Here is a 20,775-nt window from a genome sequence, read left to right as displayed (position 1 = left end):
ACACACATATATATATATATATATATATATTAGTATTATTTGCAGTTTAACATTAAATAACGTTAATGAAAAAGAGTTAGTAGAAACGAAAATTTGTTTGAAGCACATGTGTATTATGACAGTTTTAAAGTTTTTAAAGAGATTGACTACATTCTTTGTTATTCGATCGAGCGTGAATTCTATTTTTGCTAAAGCAATCTAATTACAATTATTTCATTTTACCGTGCGTACGATAACGTGACATTATATACAATTTCAAGAAAATACAAAATATACTGTAGGCTTATTTTAGATTTAGAAGTATAAATCACTAGCATCTTTCGACGAAAGAGTATTTCAACATTCAATACAAAAATATTAGGGAACGTAGTTGTTATTATTGTAGTAGAAAAGTCCAGAAAATTCAATTTTTGTAAAAATATCTTAATTGTATTTTTAATCAGTAATGGTTAAAAAGACTGATATTGCATGTATATATATATATATATATATCTAAAAATAACTTTGTCTTTTTTTTTCTTTTTTCAATAGCTATTACATAAAATTGATTAAATGTGATTAATGATTTATTGTAATTTTTTTTTTTTCAAATATGAATCTGTAGGAAAATTAATTTTCTTGAGTCTACTAATAACATTTGGTAACAAATCAATACTGTGCAAGTAAAAAATATTTAGTTAACATCCATTATGAATTGGCTATTCCGATGGCTTTCACCAATATTGAAAGCGGAATTTCCAGGAGAATGTTTGTTATTTAATTCATCGGCATATCTGCTCCTTAGAATTTCATCTTCTCTCATTGGTGGCAATAAAAAAATTAAGGATAATGCAATAATTGCATGCCATAAACTGTGCACGTACTAAATAAAGTTTCATCGTTAATCGTAACATCAAAGTATTGATTTCTTGGCGCATTCAAGATAATTACTAACCTGATAATTGGATTCAGTCTCAACAAAAGAAAATAATAAAATACCAAGTCCCGCGAGTGATAGGCCAATAGCTAATTTGATTATTCTTTTAGGCCAAGTGATTTTATTTATTTTATAGCACTGGTATCCATAGGTAGTTAGCTGTATTAATTACGCAAATTAGTAGTGGCGCGACCAATTCCAAATTTAAGCCATGCACGTTGATGAAAAAGAAAATATTACCGGTATGGCTATCCCAATAATCATGGGTATCGATATGCTAAGCAGTCCTGTTTTATCCGATTTAATTTGAAATGTGATAATGATAGCTCCCAACATGTGGAAAAATGACGTATATTGCGCCGGTATTTCAGCCATAGCGACTAACGTAACCCAAAATGCGAGTAAGCCTATGAAAAAATCACAATACTGCAGAACCTACATTACCATAAACAATTATTAATAACAATCACGTACGCTTGTCTCTCGTAGTTATAATTTTCTTACAATTACCATAGAACAACAAAGATACATGCTTACTTCAAACTTTGCGATGCAAGCAGCGAATTGCTGATCGCAAACATGGTAGACCATAGAGAATAACATTGCGCAACAGTAAATTAAACCTTCCGCGTGGAGTTTGCGTTTAAATGCCAAATATATAGCCGGCACGAAAAAAACATTGCTCAACGTTAAAGCAAGAGATGTGGTTAATATTGAAAAGTGGGAAAGAGAATTTGATGAGTCTGTACAATCCCATCCTTGATAACCTGAAAATTAAAGACAAGCTTCTCTATACGTTTTATAATTAAGCAGATATAAATTTATTTATAGATAATGAATCCTTGGTTTATGTTAGCATATTTGTTATAAGCCCTTACCTCGAAAACATTTGCAAGCGCTATAAGAAAGTAAGCCCTTATGGATTTCTTGACAGATACCATGCCGACCGCAAGAATTACTCCCTTCAAAAACACAGGCTCGTAATTTGATTCTCAACGACACTAATATTTGCTCCGGTTCGCAAGGCCTAGGCGTGCTAGATATAATATAAAAGCATTATTTAACAAAGCTAATTTTTCACTAGAAAAACTGTGTCGACTGTAAATTTAAATCTAGCAGTGGGAGAATATCGTAAACATAAATTTATGTATCGCATGATAAAGGCAATCTGTGGATAATACATGCGAATTTTTATATCTCTACGTGTAAATACTGTACCACATGTATCTACAATTAAAAATAGATAATAAAAAGAAAAGAAGAAAAGTTTTCAATCCTCTTCTCCCATAATTGTACGTGATTGTATGAAGGGAAAAAGTCAATAAAATTCAAACGATTAAACAAAGTAATGTAATAAAATAACTACCCATATCGTTCTAAAAACATTCATACAATTACTATCTAAATTTAGAGACTTGAGACAGCTGTATAAGAAATGCAATCATAAGCATTAAGAACGAACCAAGGGATAACATTTTGATAGAGTAATGCGAGTAGGTGAAAGAAAAACAAAAAAACATAAGCCTAAAATCTTAGAACATAATTATCTCTGAAAAATGTCAAACTCACTCGTTTATCTCGCATTTTGTGTGAAGCGCGACATACCAAGTGTCTGGTTGCGGATAAGGAATTAGAAGACTAGAATTGCGCATACCACCACTGGAAGACAATCGCATCTTCATTCGCGCATTATCGCATGTAACATTACCACTTGCTTGATTATTTGGTACTCGGCCGCGACTTATGCAAACAACTACGTTTATGCGTTGCTTGCTGAAAGTCTGAAAATGATGATGTAATCATAGTGCTATGGTCTAATGAAACGCAGAATGAAATGTAATGCTGACGATGACGATGATGTTAATAATAATAATTACAAATTTACCTCCTCCCTTTCAAGACTTATGCTAATATCGAGTGTACCGCCAATGTCGACCAATGGTAGAATATTGAACTGCGTAATGATTGGATATTTATCGCTTAGAGCTAATAGCTGCGTGAGCCACTCCTGTCCCTGAAAATCATTGTACATGCGTAAACGTAAAATCCAGACGTCTTTCTTGTCACGAGTCGACAATGATTTCGAGCGACCATTTACCCTTAATAAATAGTCCCGGGAAAAGGGCTCCGTGTGCTTTATTCTGGCGAGTTGATACCTTGGAACGCATGCGTTAATATTACGGTCCCCTTCGAAGTTGCCGAACCATTTATTTTTATCAAACACGAGATTGGCTTGACGAGCGTAGGCTTGATTCATGAATTGAAGCGGGCCAGAGTCGGCCTTTAAGACACTCAAGTGTAGACGACTTGACGGTTGCAGATAAACTTTTGTGTTTCCAAGACGAGGTTGTAGAATGTGTGTTTCTTCTATGGTTTTCACTGGGCAATCTACAACAAATATCCAAATTAATCCTTCCCCTACGTTCAAAGTCGTATCTCCTTCATTTAAGAGCCAGTCTCATTGGCGACTAACCAAATACTGTAACCAGGATGTCGAAAGTTACAACGCTACTGGACACAACCATCAAATAGTACCAACAATCTTGACAGGGGGACATTTCCGTGAACTCGTAAGTGTCAGACGATGACAAATTTCCAACGTTACCTGGATTTGAGCGATTGTAGACAGGGAGCGTTTGTCCTTCCAAGGCTAGATGCTCGACGCACGCTTCACGATGGTTCAGAGCTCTCTTTAAAGTGAAATTGCAGCCCCAAACATCCACGTAAAAGCTCCACGTATCCATCGGAATATATATTCTACAATGAAGTGTTTCAAAGAAATTGTGAAATGATAAAGCAGTTTGTCACCCTTAATAGTTCTCTCAAGGCACAATTAATGCAATTATACTTGTAATATGTGATGACTCCGCTTGTCCTCATCGTTCTCTGGTAACCCAATGGAATATTCGCTATGCCATTGATCTCCGACCAAAGTGCCACAGAACTCAGACTGTAATGACACTCGCAGCCAAGACCCTAAACACATAAGACATTTGTCAACAAGGTCGATTCAATCATTGCCCGCAAATACTTACGTTACAAGCAATACCAACCTTTTGGTACACCTCCTCATCCCAATGGGACAAATAGGCACTTACGAACCAATCGCCCGGCACTGGACTGTAAATCGGAATAATCTCGATCGACTTGGACTCGTAAGCCGTGACGATCGACGCCTTCGTCGTATCACTGTGCTCCACAAACATATAAGATGGATACGTCGCATTATCAACGTCAATAACAGGATAGCTACCCCATTTTAAAAATCTATTGACACACAAAGATCAAAAAGTGCATTATTACTAAAAGCGCAGTTGCATAATTAATGGGGCAGGACCGAAGGTGCGCTTACACGTGGACATTCCGTGCCGGACATTTCTCGTTATTGGCGAACGCGGAGAACTGCCAACTAGCGTAAAGCACTTGCTTCGGTACACTATAATGAAACACAACGAGATCCTCGTAACTTTTAAACGAGTGGAGTACTCCCTGCTGGTCGGCTTCAGGTATAACCCAACATCCAATCGTAATCGTCTGCAGGGCTGCGGATCGTCGCAAAAATCAACGTAAGGGCCAAATTAAGCCACAGCACCAATGGTACAAATGCCACTCGACATTTCAACTTACCGCTAATGTAAATCGAAAGAAGGGGCACAAGATAGCCCGAATGACGTACAAACGCAAAGTTTTCTCTCATCGCTCAACGTCTCCCGGCTTACTATTAAATTCTACATGAATCAATGCAACGATAACAACCAGTCCCTACCCATCTCGCGCACCACAACCAAATCTCCCTCCGTCAATCGGACACCACATACGGTCGAACAACCATCCCACTCCCAATATCCACCAGCGATAAAGTACCGAATAAAGTATCGCGCCCTCCTCGATCAATTTCATCCGCGACATTTTCTCAAAGACTTTTCGTCTCCTTTCGCGAGCCAACGGCCACCGTCGCATAACCTTAACCTCCACGCCGACCCCATTAAAATTGCCCCTCAGCGCCACCGGCATAATAATAAGCATACCAATCTGCCACATCATCAACAACCGCGAAACCTACACTCGGACCCCGATCGCGCCCTGCCGCGCCGTTATCAACTAATTTACTCGTGGTCTCGCGGCGGCTCGACGTCTCCTCTTCTCTTCGGTCACGCGACCCTATTATGCACACTTGCCGAAAGACGAATGAGGCGGTGAGAGCGACCCTAAGACGGCCGCCGGGTTAACTCGACAATTCACCGAGCTTTTACAGCATCCACCCTGCACTTCCGACGCCATCGAGCGATCGCCGGCACCGAAGGGGACACCGAGGACCGCCGCGTTCCAGTGCCGCGACAGCGCAATCCGCAACGATTAAGGTCCGCGGAGCTACTCGTACAACCATCCCTCCCCCCAATCTCATCACTCTACTCGACTCTACTCTCCTCTACTCCAATCCACTCTACTCCAATCCACTCCACTCCACTCCACTCAACTCCACTCAACTCCAACACCACTCCACTTTGACTCCACTCGACCACACCACTCCTCGGCGCTCACGGCGGCGGGAACGAGCGCCGGCGGGGAACTCTGGGCGCTCGCGCGCGTGTGTGTTCGTCGGTGTGCCGTGATGGAATTGCGGACGGACGGTAGCAGCGCTCGGCGGCAGGGAGGGGAGCAGCCGGATCGCCTCGATCGCCCCGGAGAACAGCGAGTGCGAGTCCCTCGGCAGTAATCGTCGCCGCCGCTCGGGCGCAACAACGTTGTAACGTTCTCCGGATCGGAAGCCCGACCTCAGCCGAGAGTAACACGAGAGTCCTCCCGTCCTTTTCTTCGTGCGTGCGCCCGTGCGTGTCGCGTGCCCGTGCTTGTGCACGCTTGTACGCCTGTGCGCGTGTGTGCTGTGCGCGTGTGCCAGGGGGTGAGAGCGAGCGTCGTCGGGGGACAGGACAGCCCGAGCGCACGGTAGGTAGAGTTTACGCGGACGACGCGGACCCACGATCTTCTTGTCCACCTCACGCGATCTCAACCCTGGACAAGGTAGTCCCGGTCCTGGTTACCATCCCAGGAATTCGAATCACGTCTCTAACACCGACCCCTCAATCTCAAACCAATCCCGATCCCGAACCGAATCTTGACATCGACCCTGATCCTGATGCCGATCCCGATCTCGATCCAAATCCCAATCCCGATCTCGAACCCGACTGCCAAGCCGAGCTCCAACCCTACAACCTACCCGAGCCCCAATCTGAACTCAAACACAGACTCGAACTCTCGAACTCGAGGGCCGCTCTCATTATGGCGGTGGGCGAGCGCGCGCGCGCTCTCTCTCACCCACCTTCCAGAGAAAGCCCGTGCGCGAGGAGGAAAATCGGTGCCGGCCTCGCGCCATCAACAGGTGCGCCGCCTCCCCTGCCTCTCCCCCGTAGAGCGGACAGCAAGCAGACTTTAAAAGCCCCGATGTCGGAGCTCCTCGCGCTCGGGAGGAGACGCCGCCGCTGGACCGCGCGGGACACCGTCTCCCGCTCTCTTTCTCTGTCTGTCTGTCTATCTGCCTGTTTATCTCGCTCACTCGTTCTCTCGGTCTCGCCGCACCCGCCCAACGGCCCAAGAAAAGCCGGCTTCTGGCATCACCAGGATTCAATTCCACGACTGTCTTCTCCCTCCCGTGCCCACTACCGGACCCCCGGGCCCCCGGACCCCGATCCCGGCCGTACGCATTCTTCGATTCGCAACTACCAACGAGTGTAAGTCGCGCGCGTCTTTCCTTTTTCACCGCCGATCCCCTCGAACGTTCCGTGGAGAGGGATCCAGAAGGAGAGAGACAGAGAGAGAAAGAGAGAGAGAGAGAAAGATAGTGTGTGTGTGTGTCGAAGAGAGTGAGAGAGGAGAGGCTCTCACGTCCTAAGGGCAGAGAGAGAGAGAGAGAGAGAGAGAGAGAGAGAGAAGGATAGATCTAGTTTTAGTTATGACAATTCGGGAAAAAATTTTTTCGAAAGTATGTGGCCTGAGGAGGTAGAGCACAGTTATTTCGGTCAGTTTGCATCGATCGCCGCGCGTTTACCGTTCAATGCCTTTGCACCGACGTTCACTACGTCACCATTTTCATAATGAGCGCCAACGGGAAAACAGCTCGTGCTCCCGTTTGCCGTGTGCCCACGGGGTTATTGGGCTATCGCTCGAATCGCAACGTGCTAGTCGCCCTAACGATCACTCCGGCTTAGTCTCTTTGGAACGAGTTCACAAAGGCCCATCCCTCGTGGGCTCGAGGACACGGATATTATCAGTTTGCGACCGAGAGTCAACACGCGCCGCGACTTATCGTTGGTTTCGCGTAGGGACTGGGTGATGCGACCACCCCCACCCCATATCGTCATCTCCACCCCCTTTTATCATTAATAACCCCCAACCGAATGAGTACGAGAAGACTTAAATTTGTCGGGATGGCGGATGGGGACAGGACAAACCGGACGGTCAAACGTGTCTTGAATTACAACGTCTGTATGGGATAATGTGAGCTGGTGACCAAGTGTTGTCGAGGCACGGGGTATTCGATTACGACGTGGATTTTTAAAAAGTTGGGGGTGGGGGAATGTCGCTCGCGTGCGCGGTGGTGGAAATTAGGTCTGGACTTGTTGGCTGCGCGATAATACTTCCACGCATATAATAAGTGAGTAATAAACGCGTCAGTTATTACTTTTAGCCCAGGTCCTTTAGCTTCAGTTCTTTATCTTAGAGAGAGAGAGAGAGAGAGAGAGAGAGAGAGAGAGAGAGAGAGAGCGGTTACCATCGGTTCAACGACTATTTTGTTCGATCGATGGTTCCTGCGATGGTCCTTCTTGCTCGAAATTTCAAATGGGAATCGAATCGCTTGTATTGTCGAACGAATATCAATTTTACGTGCAGTTATTTTAGATGAATTTTAGAATGAATTACTCGGGCATTAAATGTAAATTTTTTATTTTAGTGTACGTTTAAACGAGGAGAGGTTAGTGCTATAGAACTCGATGTAGGGGATCACAATGTGTAACAGTAATTAATTTTTCAATTTTTCATCAAGTGAGTATTTACGATTAGCCAACTGGTGGTAATAATGACACGACCATTGATATTTGAAAAGTAATTGTCGAGCGAGTGGGGGCGTAAGCTTTTTATTAACGACGATTAAGGAGTTATTGATTTTATTATTTTTCTCTTTACATTTCTTTTCATTGTAAATGGAACGAAATTGACCAACGTATGCCAACAAATAGTCATCGAGAAAATTCACGATTTTCACGAGACGGTGTGGATTCGTAAAAAGTGCAATCAAATACTCTCCCTTAGTCGAACAAAATTGCCGTATTAATTCGTTGTAAACAAAACAAAAAAAAAAAACAAAAAAAAAACACTTGCAAATACTTTAATCGAACGACTTATTAAGAACAAGTAAAATACTGCAATTGGACGAATATTTTTAATTTGTTAATTTAATAGGGCAAGCATAAATTATTTTAAATAAGTAATAGGCGACAAACTTTTTTCAATATCTTGTTTATGAAAAAAAAGACAGTATTTATTTAAACGATAGCCAAAAAAAGCTTAAGGACATTATTTGAAAATAAAATTGAAGCAGGCACGCAACGCTTTACAATAAATTTTCAATATTATATATTTATTGTGATATTCTGATATTTAGACTCGCAACGAGGAGCGCAGACACTCACGAAAGCATCTAATTGCTAAACATGGAATGTTATATGTACGCATGAGAACGATGTGTAAGACTGCGTGAATGCGATGTCGATAAAAAGAGCAAAGAAAGGGTGAATAAAATGTGTTTGGTTTCGTACAAGCAAAACCGTTAACCGGCAGAAGGGGAGGGAGGGGCGTTGATATAAACAGTAGGAAAGTTTTCCTCGAGATGAAGTAGCGAATTTTCACTTTCCGATGAATCCATCTCGCTTCTTAAATAATCACTGACAATCTGAATATTCTCATTAGGGCAATTAACTTTTGAAAGGCCAGCAAAAAAGTCGATTAGCCAGCACAAAAGATTCACACGAGTCCTCATTGAAAGACGAGATGACGAATAAGATTCTGGTTCGCGTCCCCAACGCCTATGCTATGCATCTCCCAAACGACTCGTACACATACACGGCGTACTGGAGAGGTGAGGAGAGGTGGTAGGGGCAGGAGGTCGGAGAGGGAGTGCAGGAGAAGGAGAGATGTATGAAATAGGCGCATGGTGCGCGGTGAACTCGTTAGACAATAAATAAAAATGCCGATAATATGCGTCACTGATTCCCCATAATAAAAAAAAAGCGGTCGACTCTCGTACATAACCGTGAGAGAGTCCAGTCAGCGTAACGGACTCGTACTCTCTCTTCCTCTCCCTTCCTCTCACCCTACTTCTTTCTGTGCCGATTGGAATCCCTTCAATACCTCCCGATGTAGAGACTAGGTCGTCATTCTCGTTCTCCTTGTTGTCATCATCGTCGTCGTCGTCGTCGTCGTCGTCGTCGTTGCCGTCGTGGTTGTCGTGGTTGTCGTTGTCGTTCTCGTCTTCGTCTTCGACTTCTCGATATCTCTGAACATAGTAATATCCCGCGGGCACTTCCAGCTATACGACTAATTCGAACTCTTAGAAAAGACAGTCCCAGGGTCGTCACATCCGGTCTTCTTTTGCGGCTTCCCATTCACGCGAGCCCTGATGAGGGATATTTTTGCCCTTTTACACACATGCGCCGCATTTCTTTCGCCGCGAACAAAGCGCACACATATGTCGGATTTATCACGGCTCGCGTTTGCTTGAATTTAAGGCTGCAACTCAGTTTAACCCTGCCGCTCTTCATTATTCAAATTTTTTTAGGCAACCCCCGCCTTTTTTTAATTCTATAAATATTGTATGGCCGATTTATCGAGATTTGTCTTTTCTTCTAATTTTCTATTCTGCTCGAGTCAAGCCACTTACCTCTTAATTCAAGCCTCGTATAAATATCATTTATTATTTCACTGGAACATGTTTAACTACCAGCCATAAAGCTGTGATATTTTTTTAATTATGTTTCTTTATAACTGCAAGAAGTATGTGCTAATCGTTCATTGGTAACAACAAAAGTTCTCAAAATTAACTCACGCTTGTGACTTCACTCACGCGAAAGCGAATAAAAGTTTGCATGATGATGTACGTTATATCGTACGTTATCTCTCCCCCTACTCCTCCTCCTCCCTAACCACCCAACCACAACCCCAAACCCCCCACCCTACCTTCTCTATGTCTTTACAGCGTGACGGATTTACAAGCTTAACATACACATTACACTTATATTAAATATGATTCTCCAAATCAGATAATATATTGCAATAATTGTATAATCGTACATAACAAATTGATAGATAATTAATTGATTTACATAATGCCTTTCTTGTTTATAATCAGTAAATATATATGCTTTGGAATATTTCATGAAATGTTATTTATTGAAAATGTGAATTATTTATTCAAATCATAAATGCAAAGTTTTTTTAATTTTTTTATTAAATAGTTGAAAGTTTTACCACAACGACCGATTGTATTTCAACTAATATTACATTAAGGTTTTTGAAACAATGTTTTTAAAATTTAATCAATTAGATTGTTTAAATATGAATAAATATTACCTTAAAAAAAATTAAATATCATTATAAATATTATGCTATATAATATCGACAAATTATTATGAAACTTTAAATAACTGTACTTTAAATGGCTATCTTGAGCAAAATATGTATTTTACGGTATAGCAGTAGAAAAAATAGATTTTGATGACTTTAAAAAATAAAAGGTAAACCTCGATGGAGATATTATTACATTCCTAATTTTAATTTTCAAAATTATCAAATGCCATTATGAAAATGTACATAGATTTCACCACACTCTTAACTAAATAACAAATAAATAAATAAATGAGTAAATAAAGAAATAAGAAATTACTTCAAAATGCAAATATTACGTATGTTTAATGATTGTAATTTACAATTCACTTGAAATATCTGCGTCTACATATTAATTTATTTTATATTTTTGTATTATCATTGATGGCAATAATATTCGCAGAGTGAAATACAATTCTTTACCGCGATATTGACGCACGAATCTCAACATATTTGCTTAGAATAAAACGGAATATTGTATAGCATTATTATTAGTTTTTTTATTATTATTATTTTTTTTTATGAAAAAGTATTCATTTTAACGATGTTAATCTTCAAGTCAAATTCACAATGGATTTGTTTGATCAACGTAAAGCCAAAAAAGTTCTACACGACTGTACAAGCGCTGAGAAATCCAAACAAATGATTTGGACTTTCTTAAGCATTTAATGGTGGTGTACAGTCATCGATGGCTCTTTATTATTTAAATTTGATTTAACACTCGAATTATAATATTCGGTAATTGGTACGTCTCTCCATAGATTCGCTTAATCATACAACAATCGATGCAGCTATTAACATTTGTAAACTGATGAATAATTAAAAGGGCATAGAGTAAAAAATGATTGCACCAACCACTTGCGCTCGCTTGCTTTCCACATAATACGTTTTCAAAAGATCGCGTCGCCAATTGATAAAACTCTGTCTCTTATCACTGTAGAATTATATACGTGGCAGTAATTCGCTCGTTGTGGTATGCGCTCAAAAATAAATATAGCTCAAATTTTCAGGTATTCGTCTGCGTAATCACATTAATATCTTAATTATTATTATCTTAATTATAATATCTTAATTAGTGCGAAACAATTTATATAGGCGAAAGTACGTAATTCATAGTTCGAGTGCTGCTTCATTATATTAAAAGAAAAAAATTCTCCATAACCTGATAAATTATATTTAAACAAAAAAAAATAAAAAATAAAAAAAACGAAAACGGAAGAAAAAAGTGTTTATGCGCATTGCAATTTCGTTGCGATAAGTATTTTCCATAAACACTCGATAGTTAACAACTTGTATTTCAATTTATCGCAATACATTTTTACTATTTTCTCGACCATGCGACAAAATAGAATAGTTTATGACGGTAAAACCATGTCAAGCGCTTAAAAGTAATGCTAAATAGCATCTTTCCTTTCCACTTGTGTAGAAATGACAATAAAGAGAGAAAAAATGATGAAAAAAAGTAATAAAAACATTGTTAGTGTTTAAAATAATTGACATGTTATTATACACTTAAATGATTTGAATTTTAAATTGCTAAACATATTTCACAAAAGTAATGCCGTAAAAAGCCAAAAATAAACCACTCATCTGTTTAATAATTTTATAGATATAATTATAATCTGATTAATCGCAACATTTTCCATCTACGCCTTACTGGAAATTTAAGCCGTTGTATTTCCATTTTATCTTTTATCTTTCGACGTTATATTTACTACAATAGCATCGGAAAAGCTTGAGCAATGATTTTGTCAGCAACATCTGTTTGGCATATATTTAACTTCAAATTATAAAGACGTCAGCAACATGAAAATTTTCGAAGAAAACACCTTGTTTTCAATATCATCATATTTTATTCGGTTCGTGAATTACTATTACAAAAATATTTTTTTTTCACAAAGGGATTTTCCCACTACAAGGCGTATTATCGAAATTCCAATGTATACCTAAGAAGACACACAGCGGGCATTCTATAAAAATGAGCCATACCAGATTATGAGAATTCTCTCGCTAGAATCTCAAGTGCTATTAAGTTACAGTGGCGCTTTTTCTTATTTATTACGTTTATAAGAAGAAGAGAGGATATTGCGGGCACGAATTAACCATCCTCGAAAGCACGGCCCAGTGTCTCCTCCATTTTTATTGCGTATTATAAATTTAAAAACGCCCTGTAAATTTAATTATAACGTAATTGAAGATACAGTTGTTGACAATCTTGCAATATGCAATTAAACTAAAATACTTATGCAATTATTAAATACAGTGTGTGAAATGAGACAAGGAGAATTTATATACGGCTTGGAAAAATACTTATTTATATGTCAGACAAGGACACACGTGTGTAAGGCTTTACGGATTCAATGTTGGAATAGCTCAACACACAACACACGTGCTCATAGATTCACGAGTCATGGGAGTTTTTAGCTTTCCTTTTTCTCTATACCATGACACATGGAAATAACGCGTTCCAGTCTGGACACCGAAATACTTTATACACGTCACAATGACCCATATGTCATTAAATTGCGCGCCAATGAGTATTTGTATTATAATTTAAAATTTTTGCCAAGAGCCTAGTTTCGCGATATTATTGACGTAGTAGTAGGCCGTCTTGATAATAGCGATGCTCAATAATAGGTTTTCTCTCTCTCTCTCTCTCTCTCTCATTTTTATATTTTATCGATCTCTGAATAAATAAATAATAAATATAAATAAACAAAAAGTCAGCCAAGTCCGATAGATTAAATGTGTTTGGTTAGGTGTCGTGGCATATCGTTCAATGCAATATTCATATCTCAATTAGCATGATTTTTAATCTTGCACCCACGGTTATTCGAAACGTAAAATGAGATTTTATCGAAGATATAAAAAAAACACTCTTCTTAGAAACGACATTTTGCATGGGACATCGATCGAGAGAAAATTAATTTTTTCCCTTTCCCTCCCTCGCCTAATTAAAAATATTATTATTTTACAATTAACCAGCTTAATAAATCTGCAAATAATCATCATCGTCAATGGTTCAATAGAATCATCATGGCGCCTCCGAGTTTTCTTTAAACTTTTATTTTGATTCTTTTTTATTCTTATTATTTATTTGTTTCCATATAGTTTTATTACTTTTACGTTTGTATATATTTATTTATCTATTTGTTTTTTTCTCAAGTGATATTAGGCAAAACGGAGGAGAAATATTGCCATTTAAGATTGGAAAAAAATTAGCCTTAGACAAGAGTGGATATCAACTTCTATTGACTATCGATCTTCGTCGCACGATTAAAGCGCAGATTGTCAATAGATTAATGGAAATGGGCACTAAACGGGTTCCCCGAGGGTAAATCATTGCCACAAGACCCAAGTGAGTGGGTGCCTTCTCTTCAGCCAGTTGGCCAGCATGGCCCGGCAGTTTCAGGCCCAAAGACGAGTATTTTACAAATGTCAGAATTACGGCTCACGCGCGTCACAATATATATCCTTTATGTGACAGGGAATTCTTAAAAGGCAGTTGTAGAAAAATGCATGAAATAGCATTTGATTTACTTCCTCGTAAAAATGTATGTTTAATAAACTCGGCAGTTAAATCGAAAGTCCCTCTAAATATTGCTTTTCAATTAAATGTGTTTTGAAAGCGCAAAAATGAAAGTGTCAGCGATCAATGCACTTTAAGGATTTATGCACCGGCAGAGAGAGAGAGAGAGAGAGAGAGAGAGAGAGAGAGAGATGGAGAGAGAGCAAAATATTTTTAATAAGCTCATAACTCGCCTCGACGCAAGAAGGTTGGATAAGTTGTCTTTATTTTGCCCGAGTTGTCCTTGTACGTCTTAGCTCCTATATCTACTTCAGCTACCCCATCGTTTTTCACCTCCCTCCCGTTCTCCTTCCACTCCGATCTATCCACGACACAATCCCGTGTAGCCGGCAAAGCCAATTTAATTGCTCGTAATAAAAATTCTACTTTTCGTTCCAAAATGCCCGTAAAAGAGCAGCTGGTGCAAAGTGGCGCAGGACAAAGAAAATTCGAGCGTATTTGTAGATTCGTACGGACTAATGTTTGCAATTATCGCGTGCACGTGACATTGTGGCACCCAATAGTTGAACAACGACTAGCGAGATAAGTCTGCCTGCCCCTGACTTTTATTTATATTTACACGAGGTAGCGCTAGGCGCTAATTCCCCTTAGACTCGTTTGCAATTCGATGTTTATAACCAGCAAAGGCTCTTCCAGACGTTTACGCAAACGTAAAGGCACACGAGAGCAATCGATCGATGAAACGGTGGGTGGGGGTTGGGGTAGGGTGGTGAGATTCGAAGCGGGTTGAAGAGAGGATAGGAGAGTATCGCAGATAAAAAGTAGCGTACGGGACCCATTAGAAAGTCTTTCTCCGTACGGAGGTGGGCTCGGTGGAATAGCGTGTAAGAAGCGCATTCTCGGCTCGTCTTGCGCCATTTCCCCCGCCCCTCCCGTCGTCGGCCGCTCGTCTCGACGGCTCTCCCGCCGGAAAAGCGCTCGGGCTGCTGAAAATGGCCGATAATATCGATAATACATTAGCGTAAGAAGTTTATTGCCGCTAAGAGCTCGGGCGGCTTTCAGGACAGAGGAATTTTAATGGCAGACTGCCTCGTGCGAGAAGGCGATCGTGGAAAATTGCTTTTTGCGCTTGTGCATTTTCCCGGAGAGCCAGTCACCGTTTTGGGGGCCTCGTTATGAACGGGCAAAGTCGCCGGCACCGTGGCGAACAGCAATGAGCCTGAGCGAGCAGCAACGGCGGCAGCAGCAACAACCTCTCTCGCTCCGCCCTTCCTCGGTGCTTAAAAAGTACCGTGAGAGGCAAATGCGCCGATAATAAGCCAACGACGCGATACAGCGATACCACTGCACGTTACGGCTATGGAATCGTCCTCCTCCCGGTTTACACAACAATTTCCCTAAATTAGGTGACACCAAGGAACGAGGACGTGTCTGGCCTTGAGCTCGCGAGGGCCTACCAACTAACGACCACTTGACGTAATTAAATCCTGTCTCCTACGGCAATGCCCAGAGCCGCTTCTCGTTTTAGTTATACGAAATTTGGCGCACGCGTTAAAAAACCAATTGTATTACATTAATTGTGGGTGATGCTGTGATGGGAGTAATATGGGGGAAGAGGAGCAGCAAGGGGAGGGGGAGAGATAGAGAATTTAGGCGGAACGGCTTAAACGGCCATTAGCCGCACTCGCCTCATCCATTACTTCATCGAAGGAAAGTAATTATAACACATTTTAAATGCCTCTCGGAGTGAGTAAATCATAACAATTCCCACTTTCCTTCTCTTATCGCGCATTCCCGATCGAGCGCTGCGCGCGCACACACGCAGCCTCGGCAATGTTTCTTCTCCGTGGCCGTTAGCGAGCCCGCGGCAACGCTCCGACGCAGATCGGCATTGCGTCTCGTCCTCGAGGCGTAACGACTCGGGGCATCCTCGTTAACGAGGCTTACGTAAGCCGATGCCGGAAAGTCGTCGAGCACTGGATAAGTCCCAGAGTGCGTTCGGTCCGATGGACTCGATCCTTGGCTCGAGGAAAATCACCGATGCTGCCGCCAATGCTCGAGACACTCACTCAGCCTCTATTACCACCCGCGTGCCTAACCAACTTTCTGGGACGAAGAGAACGCGCGAATTGTCTGGATCTCGATTTGCCGCGCTGACCTTGAGTGCGTGCGTTGCCGCGGATGCGCTAACGAGGCGAAGCGTTACGACGTAGGTACAGCTGTTTTGTCACGTTGTAGCACGTGCGCCTTCGATTAGCAGCAGCTTATCGTTAAGGTGGAAAGGCTTCGCAATCGCGCTACTGCGGAGAAGAGGCGGGGAGGATTATAAATAAATAGCCGGCTTACTTTGAGCCGTTGGCGACTTAAGCGCCCTACTCGTTGTCCCTTCGTTCATGTCTCTTCAGTTGCGCTTTTGATGCGCACAGTCGAGACGAATGCGCATAAACGGCAGAAACCACTATCTCCTCCCTCCATTATTAATAATCAGTTGAATCGTGGTGTTTTTTCGAGGAATTATTGGAAAAGAATCTTTACCGGTCGACGGCAATTTGCCTGGTGATCTTGGATCACGTAACATTGAAAATGGTGCCGAAGGATCGATCGATGCGCGTCAAAGGAGTGAGAAGAAGTGCCCATCGGCTCGGCTCGTTCGTAGCATAACAACTAATTACATTTTTTGCACTTGGACGCGGGGAGGTACGATTTTCAGAACTCGTTATCATCGGTGCATTATTATCGAGCCCATTGCTTGCGCAAACGAACTCGAGCAATTCGTAAGCCTGTTCGCCGCGCACACACTCGCGCATTGTGTCGAATAGATTGTTATCGCCACTGTAAGTCGCTCCTATCTGGCAAAAATCTGGCCCCCTCCTGTTCCTCGGACATCAACAGTACACGGCTCGACTGCTACCGAGACGCGGGGAAAGCGCGAATTTAAAAATCGGCATTTAAAGGAGCCTTGATCCCCCTCCCCCCAATCCTCACACACCCACATACCCGGCTCAACTCCATACGTGAAATAGGAATATTTTTGAATGAGCGAACGAGGTGCGTGTCGCTGTGCGATGCGGGCGTGGCTGGAACGTCTCGCACGTACTATACATCGTGCGCGGCATATTTGGGAAAGAGGCTGCTGGCGCCTGTGCGTTATGAATCGCAAGGCTTATTTATTTAATAAATTCCCCCGGCGAAATTGGGCGCGCGCCACGAATTCCAATGCCGCTGATGTTAGATTCTGTACGGAGGCGGAAAATTTATTGCCGTGGTGTAGGTCGAAGTCAGTCGGTGCTCTCTTATCTAATCGGATTTTTAACCACTCATTAAAGCAGTAATTAATATAATAGAGAAATTACCGTTGCTCGCTCTTCTCTTAATGTTAAATTATACCGGCGCGCGCGCGCCGAGAGGAATTAGATATTCTGCCGCTTAGTAGTCTCGGTAGTCTTTTTAGTGTTTCGCCACAAACCGAAGCGACGATACGTTATTTCCTCGTATAGATATAACCTTATCTACGGGTACTCCACATTCCTCGTTACTCTCGTTCGTGCACTTAAAAACGTAGAGCGAAAAAGTCCACGAAAAGAGGGAATAAGCGCACATTGCGCAGCGTCTCTCGATACACCGTTTACATGAATGTTAAGAAACGCGGTACGTATATTTATTTCGGCAAATAGGATGGCTTTCATGATTATTATTTCTCTCTCTCTCTCTCTCTCTCTCTCTCTCTCTCTCCCTATATATGTGTGTGTGTGCGTGTGTTTGCGCGTGCGCGTGTGTATGTATCCTAACGAGAATCCCTCTTTCCTGACATACTTTGGGGCGAGCAATTTTTTGAATTTAGAATAGTCGGAAGAAAGTATGCAATTTGAGGCACACGACGTCGTCGTGATTCGACGAAGAAATATCGTTAGTTTCCATTAAGCGGCTCCATGCATGTACACTCATGCGTGCATTTGCTTGTTGGTACGTACGTACGTACGTACTATGTACGTTTGCACGCGTACACGTTTGTTCATTTTGGTCGCTAAAGAAAAATCCTCGTAAAATACAAGAACGCATCGACCGAAATTGTTTGGAACTTTCACTCAACCCACTTAGCTCTCTTAACTCTCGTAAGAGCTAAGGTCTCGGGTCGTTCAACTATTCTTTCTCTCTCCGCACCTCTTGCTCCCGCTCACTCTCTCCCTCCCGCGCTACTCTCTGCCATCGTTCCCACTCGCTCACCCGCTCGCTCGTTTATTCTCTCTCACTCTCTCTCTCTCTCTCTCTCTCTCTCTCACTCACTCTCTCACTCCCTCCCTCCCCCGCTCGCCGCATAACAGAAGCCATGTGTAACTTGTCAGCAATTTAATAATGCCTGGCTCGTTCATTTTTTTTCTTCTCGATCGGGCCTTCACCACCACAGGAGCACAGTATGAGCCCGGCGCTGGGCCAAGCGCCGAACCTCACACAAGGTCACACCGTTTTAATTACTCCTCGTCTACAACTTGTTCACCGTCGGGACTTGACAGATACAGAGACGTGCCACGGACACATAGGAGAATGACGCAGAGGGAGGATGCTCTCAAGTTCGAGCAGAGCCGTATCAAGTCCTTGCAAGAAGAGCGGCTCCTTATCCAGAAAAAGACCTTTACGAAATGGATCAACTCGTTTCTACTCAAGGTGAGCTCTTTTTCTATTCTGCACTCCCTCGCCAATCGAGTACTCGATCGGTGCTGATCATTCCTTCAACAAATTTCGTCAACAAAGTGCCATGTCGCTTACAAGGTGTACAGCACTACGCTTCATGAGTCCTCGTCAATGTACATATTCTTACGAATGTATTGTACGCCAATCTCGAACGATAATTATACGTTATCTAAAAATTATCCGCTCGATTGCAATCGCACGCGTTAAATTCTCGTAAGCTCGCATTCTCTAACAACATTCCTAAGCCTTCCGTTGCTTGGGCATCTTTAATTCTAATTTTCCATACATATTCCATTTTCTCACGATTTGCGGAATTTTTCAATTCATAATGATAGATAACATTCTCGACAATCATACGAGAGCGACGTAAGCACAATACAGCGTTTCAGTTGGCTTCGAAAGTACGGCTTACTGCCATTAAAATCATTAACTATTACGTCTATTTGGACGGGCTTGTTTTTATTTTTTATTTTTTTTTTCTTCTAAATTTTAATTTTTTTTTTAGTTTTGTTTATCTTTTATCGACCTGCTTCCCGAAGACCCGCGGTTATTTGTGACATTTCTTGGGATTCGTTCGCTTCCAATAAGAAACGAGACTGATATTTCAGCAGCGCATCGTTACATCGGGCAAAACGTCAAATAATAGAAACGTCCTCTGTGCGCGCGCGCGCTCGTCTGTCTCTTATCTTCGCATACTGATAGAAATTACAGTAGCACAATACCGCCAATATCGCGATATCGGTAGTTGGGGCGATAAGGAATGCGCGTTCCTTTGCAATAAAAGAGAGAGAGAGAGAGAGAGAGAGGAGTTTATTGAAAAGTCCGAAAGATGACAGATGAACGAAGCGGCTAAACGATCGCGTCTCCTCTGTCTTTACGTCACGTGGATTCTCGGTGCCGTTGGTCGTTCGACCTTTCGACCTCTCTTTTTTTTTTTTTTTTTTTTTTAACGAATCTCCTGGTTTTTTTACTACTGTGCAGGCTCGCATGGAGCTGGAGGACTTATTTACGGACCTGGCCGATGGGAAAAAGCTACTGAAGCTATTGGAGATTATTTCGGGCGAGCGCCTGGCCAAGCCCAACAATGGCCGGATGCGCGTACACAAAATCGAAAATGTCAATAAGTCGCTGGCAGTCCTGCACACGAAGGTAAGGCATTTTGGCGGTTGCCAATTAAAGTGCCCGCGAGTTTGCTATCTTGCACTACCTCGAGCGTAACCCCCGAAGGTCTCGGCTGTTACCGTTCTTGTCTAGCATTGCTGTTGGCAGTTGTTGCCGTGATTGTTTTAGCTGTTATTATTATTATTATTATTATTATTATTATTATTATTATTATTATTATTATTATTATCGTTGTCGTCGTTGTTGTTGCTATTGTAGCCGTTATCGTTGTTATCCTTGTTGTCATTGTTGTCTCATTGGGATTTCAAACACGATAAAATGAGCCGATTAATTCTTATCGATCAATAGGAATGATTACTTGTATATGCACTGATAAGGGCATGCAGTAAAATAGAGGCCTTTAAAAATCATTAACTTCTTGATAGTTTAGTATAAACAAATTTTTTGTCTCCCTCTCCTTATCATTTTATCCTCGCGTCGATAATAAACACTGCGGGGAAATCGATGAAAGAGTAATAATTGTAATACCGACTTGGATTGAATCAATAATGGTCGTCGTCGTCGTGTGTGTGCGCGAGCGCGTGTATCGCATGCCATTGATACCACTTATCTTGGTTATTAAACCGCAGGATGACATCATTGGTCGATTAACAAACTCCAGTCAGACGCATTATAGAATCGTTTTGTTGATTTCCCGAGCGCTAACGACGTTCGATCTTTGTCAACAATTACGCTATTGTATAAAAAAAGTATCCAAGTTTGGCCGACGTTTTTGAATATTTAGTGAAAAGCATTGCCTGCGCAAAAGCCACACGACTAACTATTCCGTTATGCCAGCTGTGGGGGGGGGGGGGGGGTCGCC

The 20,775-nt window shown here is 41.8% G+C and overlaps 2 protein-coding genes across 2 annotated transcripts in view; one reads left to right on the top strand and one right to left on the bottom strand.

Moving 5' to 3' along the window:
- Positions 1-673: 673 nt before the first annotated feature.
- On the bottom strand, positions 674-4,920 carry LOC105359529 (uncharacterized). The gene is made up of 12 exons (XM_011496142.1): positions 4,544-4,920; positions 4,269-4,458; positions 3,970-4,183; positions 3,765-3,892; positions 3,390-3,673; positions 2,802-3,304; positions 2,486-2,697; positions 1,795-1,952; positions 1,454-1,683; positions 1,157-1,351; positions 935-1,075; positions 674-862 (listed from the first exon to the last, which is right to left on the bottom strand). The coding sequence occupies exons 1-12, from the start codon at positions 4,611-4,613 to the stop codon at positions 674-676; spliced, it is 2,514 nt and encodes an 837-aa protein (XP_011494444.1). The 5' UTR covers positions 4,614-4,920.
- Positions 4,921-17,653: 12,733 nt separating this feature from the next.
- kst (spectrin beta chain, non-erythrocytic 5 kst) overlaps positions 17,654-20,775 on the top strand; it is a 28,519-nt gene continuing 25,397 nt past the window's right edge. The window contains exons 1-3 of the mRNA XM_011495903.1: positions 17,654-17,750; positions 18,508-18,764; positions 19,773-19,940. Of these exons, the coding sequence (XP_011494205.1) occupies positions 17,732-17,750; positions 18,508-18,764; positions 19,773-19,940 (444 nt within the window). The 5' untranslated portion in view covers positions 17,654-17,731. The remainder of the gene's footprint in view (positions 17,751-18,507; positions 18,765-19,772; positions 19,941-20,775) is intronic.

Source organism: Ceratosolen solmsi, unplaced genomic scaffold (genome assembly GCF_000503995.2).
Source record: "Ceratosolen solmsi marchali unplaced genomic scaffold, CerSol_1.0 scaffold11, whole genome shotgun sequence".
Lineage (NCBI taxonomy): Eukaryota > Metazoa > Arthropoda > Insecta > Hymenoptera > Agaonidae > Ceratosolen > Ceratosolen solmsi.
This window is presented reverse-complemented; position numbering and strand designations above follow the sequence as displayed.